We start from the raw sequence: 6,000 nt of genomic DNA, 5'->3' as shown, positions 1-6,000 counted from the left end.
AAAGTGAGAATACAATTTGCACCCTCTAGGGATGTTTTATACTCAAATCTTTATTCCCCAGGCTAGGGCCTCTATTCCCTACAAATTCTAAGTGGTGCTGCTATTTCCTGCTAATGGGTTTCTACCCAGCCTTCGAAGAAGGCACTTGGGAGGAGTGAAGAGGCTGAGGTTAGAGGAAAGCCCTTGCAGCCTCCAGGACCTTGGTTCTTCCCAATCATTGCCAACTTCTCAAGGGATTGGTAGGCTTTTAAAAGTGCAGCGTCAAAGTTCAAGCCTTGTTTTACCCCAAGCCAAGAAAGATGAGGGTGTGTGGAAGGGACTGGACTAATTGTGAGGTATGTAGCCCGGGTATTTATAAGGGATTAGGGAGTGAACTGTGATTGTGATAGAGGTGTGAAAAGTGGCTTGCAAACTATCTTTGGCCAAGTCTCTTCTGGTTAAAGGCATAACCATATCTATAATTATTGCTTAGGTCTGAAATCTGAGTCACCATTCCTTTTGAAGATCTCACTCTACTTAGTAAAGGTTCTAAGCATTCCTGCAGTAAAGGAATGCTATTTCACTTTATTTAACCCAGTCTTTCCTGAACTTATGTGCGCATGGGATCTTTATGCCCAAAGTACCTAAGATACCTGGGAAACAGTGTTCTGTGGAATACACTTTAGGAAACCTCAACCTATAAGATAAATTATAGTACAAGCTCTCCAGCACTTGGCTCCTACTTAATTTGGCCCCATCACTAACCATGCTGAAGTTCTTTTGGTTCATGAAAACACACCAAGCTTTCAAGCTTGTGCCTGCTGTTTGTTAGAATGCACATGTTTTTTGCCTACTGGCAAAGTCCTACTCATTCTCTAAGTCCCAATCTAAGCATAATCAATCTGTGAAACTTCCTTAACTCCCAGGAACAATAAAGTGCTTTCCATTTCCAGTGTAAAGTGAATAAACTTTATACTTTATTCACTGTACTAAAAGTAATTGGTTTGACAGGTTTATCACCCTGCTGGTTCCTTCATTAATGAGTTAAATCTTGGACATGTGCTCACTTAAAACTATCCTCTTTCTTTTATAACTTAAGTAGATGATTCAGTTTGTGAGCTACAACCAAACACGTTCAGAACAGGTTGGAGGTGTGAAGACCTCTGTGTTGAGGTAGGAGATTCAGAAAAGACACACTGCGCTCCCCAGTGCCAGATGAGATTCATCAGTGCTGATCTGTGTGCCGGGCAGAGTCACCCCGTGAGCCAGAGACAGTACCTGTCATGGGGGTAGAAGGCAACTGATAGCATTTCTTAATGCCTGTCAGTTTAAGAAAGACAAGCACAATGATAAAAAAAAGTCTTAGACAATGTCATGGCCCAGCAGCACCAAAACTTTCTCATATTCTTTTTGAGTTGAGTTTGATACAGCATTCCAGCCAATGCTATTGCTACCAGCTGAGAATGCCCCAAATCTGCCCACTTTAGGAAACCAGAGGGTAGGGACTGCTGCTCAGAAAAGTGCTTTTGGCAGGAGGCAGAGTAGACACAGACTATGTTCAGCTTCTTGGAAGTTTAAATGGACTGTATGTATCCCCTGGCCATATCATGCTCTGCTAAGATTTACAGTGGTCAAGCCTCAAAGAAAAGACAGCAATAAATCCAATCCACATGGCTCTTGTAAAAAGGCATCAATTTGGCTTTTAATACAAAATGAGTCAGAGAAACAAAGAAAGAAAATATCATACAAGTTATTGAGTTAAAAAAAAAAAAATCCCCAACGAATAAATTTCGGTCACGTTCCCTGTCTTCAGCCTAAATTAGGAAACAGGAGACTATGCACCAACCAATGTGTGTCCCTTTGAGGAAACCTTACTTAAAAAAAAAAAAAAAAAAGGAAAAAAAAAAGTCAATCCCTGAAATCTGGCAGGTGGTTTTTAAGAGGCCACTGTAAGGTTGCCTTAATGATCCTGATGAAATAGGATACTGGGATACTTGTGGTTGCTGGAATATGGCCACCTCCTCCTTGTTTCTTGCTAGTAATGATCTTCATCTGAAGGGAGGATGCTCGCTGGGCATCATTTGATGCCACTTATGCTGTCTGAGGTCTCAGGGTCAAGCAGCCTTGTGGAGTCTTCCATTCCATATCTTCACTGAATCTCTCCCATATATAGTCTCTTGTCACTGGATGCTGAGAGAACTGAGGTGCAAACAACAGAGAAGATAACTGGAAATAATGAAGGCTAAAGGAGACCTGGTGCTCAAGGGCTCTTACGTTAAGAGGCAATTTTGGTATAAAAGAGCAATTGGATTTAGCTTAAATTCCTCTCCTCTTAAACACCATTCACAGGAAACTACAGTATAGTCTGACTTTTCAATCCAAGTCCTCTCAAAACCATGAGGGTGGACTGTGCTATGGGAAATACATTATCAGGGTCTAAATCCTGATGTCCCTTGTCACTCAAACCTTAAGAAAAAGACCTTCTCAGTCATTATAGAAGAGAAGAATCAATGTCTTTGTCAGTCATTTTGTAAACGTGCGTCCGCTTGGAGAAAGTTACGTTTTCTCCTTAAATTCAAAGCTCATTATCTAGTTTAGCTAGCCAATAAAATGTTAAGTTGAAATTTATATCTGAACATTAAGAAACATCTTTTTTTTTTTTTTTTTTTTTTTGCGGTACGCGGGCCTCTCACTGTTGTGGTCTCTCCTGCTGCGGAGCACAGGCTCCGGACACGCAGGCTCAGCCGCTCTGCGGCGTGTGGGATCTTCCCGGACCGGGGCACGAACCCATGTCCCCTGCATCAGCAGGCGGACTCTCAACCACTGCGCCACCAGGGAAGCCCCGAAACATCATTGTTTTATCCAACTACATCACTGAATCATAGACCTGAAGCAAGTAAACTCAAAAGAACTAAACAGACTAACCAACCCCGCTTTGAGGTTAAGAAAATGGATCATTGCTCTTACCCTCACCACTTAGAACAATGGTGAGACTGTCAACGATACCCATAAAGACTGTTTAAAAGGAAATTCACATAAAACAGATGCCCACCTCTGCCTCTGTATTCTTAGGGCTCTTTAGGGAGATTCCCTCATTTTCCCTTTCCCCACAGTCAGGACAGACTTACTGATGGGTTCGTCGGGGTGGAAAGCCACTTCATTGATGGAGCCAGCGTGGCCGGGTAGCTTATACAAGATCCTCCTGCTTGTGGTATCCCACACATACACAAACCTGCAAGGTATCATGAAGAGCAAGGCTAAGGCCTCCCTGAACTGAGGATAGAGAAGAAGCATGGCTTTTTCAGGGAAATGGAAGCAACCCTTTATTTATTCAATCCTTATTTATTGAACTGTGCTCTGACGTTTAGAAACTAGGAATATAGATTTTAAATAAGGCATGGATCCTGCTCTTGAGCAACTAAGTGAAAAAATAGGAATAGCTAAAAATATCAGCATTACTGGTATTTTCAAACACAAGCTTCTGAAATAGGAAAGATCATGGAGAAGAAAGACAAACGTTTTTCCTACAGATCCCACACAGAAATCTTCTTTAAAGAGCACCCAATATAATTAGGGTGTAGTTAACTTCATATGCACCTAGGAATGTCTTAAAGGTAACCCAACTCATGGCAGGTTGCGAGACTAGGCTGTAGATCCACCTGAATTTCTTCGTACTGTATTCAAATCACAGAGCCCAGAGGCGGGACAGGACCTTTCTGCGATATAAACAAAACCCAAACATACACTTGATCCAAATCTTGCATTGAATTCATGGACAGAAAGAATACTGAATTCTAGCAGGGGAAGGGGCCAACAGAAACCAGCTAGTCTAAACTCATTTTACAGAAAAGAAAACTAAGGTACAGTGACTTTTCCAAGGTTACACAGTTCATTAGTGGCTCAGTGGCAGAATTAAAATGAGAACTCTTAATATATTCTGGTATTCTTTCTCTTACCACCCTCAAATACCTTGTGTCCCTTGCCATCCTCCATTCTCCCCCACCCCTGCCAAAAGAAGTTCCTTTGACCCTCAGCCTTGCTTGGGTCATTTTAAACTGAAGGTAAAATAAATAGATATTATCTTCATATGACCATGCAAAGACAATCTGTTGGTAACTTTAAAAGGCTGGTTGTTTTCAAACAGGTTATACCAATTATTTACGTATTTGTTTTGTTCAATCAACACCTAAAAGGGTACACTCATCAGCACTTGATTATAAAATACCTACTTCTGAACAACATTACACTTTTGGTCTAAAATGCAAACAAACAAGAGCTTATTAATTACACTGTTTAGCTCACAAGGGCTAGGCTCTGTAGGAACTAAATAAAAGTTCCATGCAAGGTGGAAGAGAAGGAACCCCATCTGTCTACAGACTCCCTGGCTCTCATGCTCATATTTTCCTCAGTGTCTTCTTTCTTGCCATAACTGTCCTCATTAATCCATCTACAGCTATGTGGCCTACTGAAAAAGTGTGTAAGTTCTGGGTTCAAGTCTCAATGCAACTATTTAATAGTTAAATAACCTTAGACATTCATTTAACTTCTCTGAGCTTCTCTTTCCTTAGTCAAATGATGGAGTAATGATGGAGACAATGTTGATCTCACAGCTTTGTTGAGAGAAATAATGAAATAATGTATGCAAAGTGCCTGGCACAGAGAATTAATGATAGCTATTGTTATGATGAATAAATAAACGAGCAAAACAGAATCACATGAAATCAACAGGCTGAATATGAATAAATCACTCACAACAGAGAGACTGACCACTCTTCTCGTAGTCCTTGATAGGAACTGTTGAAGGGTTTCAAATCTGAACATGAGGAGGTAGGTGAATTGCAAGTAGGGAGGAGAAATTTGCCAAATTTAGGCCAAGCTGAAAAGCAGTTTTCTGAGAAGGAACAATACATTTTCCAGGCACATAAAAGCCAGCAAAACCCCAGCGCTCCAAGGGTTTACTTTGAGGCCTCACTCTGCATGGCTGCCGATTAGATGCTAAATTTAGAGGGGTTCCTTATCCTCTCCTTACTCTGGCATGGCAACATTTGGGAGGAACCAGGCTCCTTACGTAACAGCGCTGCTTGTTGACTTGGGGCTAATTGGTGAGGTGGCCGGTGAAATGTGGCCAACCCTCAGCAGGTAGACATACAGGCTCTTCCTAGACCAGAGCCATGCTTCCACATGTAAGGTTTAAAGGAACAGTGGGGAGGGAAAGAGGGAAGAGAGGACACTGAAAGTTAGAAAGGACCAATGTCAGAAACAAACTGCTCAGAAGAAAAGCTAGGCAGATATCATTTAAAAGCTTAATTACATAGGAAAGATATATCTCTGCTGAAAATCATGTAAAAATACTTAGAATGGTTCTTACTCTGTCAGAATGTAAGACATCTTAGGCTGTGGGCCTGTTTTTCAAGGTCTTTAGAAACCTAGCAACTGAAAATCCCTTAGATTCCCTCTTCAGGGCAGCTTGCTAAACCACCAGGACTCAAACCAGCAATGTGGCATGGTTTTACCTGTGCCCTTTTCCCCCCATGAAATACTCAAATACTTGTCCATTTTTCCTGGCATTAAACATGCCAGGGAAAAAAAGTGGACTCTGGAATCTTCAGGTATGTCCAGCATTGTTCACAAGTCAGAAAGGGTGGGACAGACCAAAGTGAGGTTTCTTTATGGTTGTGCTAGAGCCCCAAATAGGAGAAAACTCTGGCACATGCTGAAAGCCCAAGCTAGCCTAGGAAAGGCTTCATGCTTATAGGATGGTGCCTGTTTTAGTCAGGTAGCAGGAAAATCTCTAAGGGGGGGAGAAAGATGGGGTTAAGCTAAAAAGGGTTAAGACACCTCCCATTGGGAGCTAAACCTAGAGTCTGCCATCAGAGGGCCTCATCATTCTTTACCATTCCACATTTGCAGCCCTAGGCACTTGAACACCCCTACTCAACCTCTGACTCCCAATTATAGGTCACCACAGACATGTCAAATACAACAGCATCGGAATGAAGAATTCTCTCCCTTCTGTTTCTC

The 6,000-nt window shown here is 41.8% G+C and overlaps 1 protein-coding gene across 2 annotated transcripts in view; it reads right to left on the bottom strand.

Moving 5' to 3' along the window:
- Nucleotides 1-1,654: 1,654 nt before the first annotated feature.
- Nucleotides 1,655-6,000, bottom strand: part of SNRNP40 (small nuclear ribonucleoprotein U5 subunit 40) — a 37,452-nt gene continuing 33,106 nt past the window's right edge. The window contains exons 9-10 of one of the 2 annotated variants that reach the window (XM_030871645.3): nt 3,108-3,211; nt 1,655-2,178 (exon numbers count right to left, since the gene is read on the bottom strand). In XM_030871645.3, the coding sequence (XP_030727505.1) occupies nt 2,129-2,178; nt 3,108-3,211 (154 nt within the window). In that variant the 3' untranslated portion in view covers nt 1,655-2,128. Of the gene's footprint in view, nt 2,179-3,107; nt 3,253-6,000 lie in introns of those variants that run through there. The other variant, XM_030871653.3, reaches the window with a different exon arrangement.

The sequence above is a fragment of the Globicephala melas genome, chromosome 1 (genome assembly GCF_963455315.2).
Source record: "Globicephala melas chromosome 1, mGloMel1.2, whole genome shotgun sequence".
Taxonomy (NCBI): Eukaryota; Metazoa; Chordata; class Mammalia; order Artiodactyla; family Delphinidae; genus Globicephala; species Globicephala melas.
The sequence above is the reverse complement of the archived record's forward strand: the minus strand, read 5'-3'. Positions and strand labels throughout refer to the sequence as shown.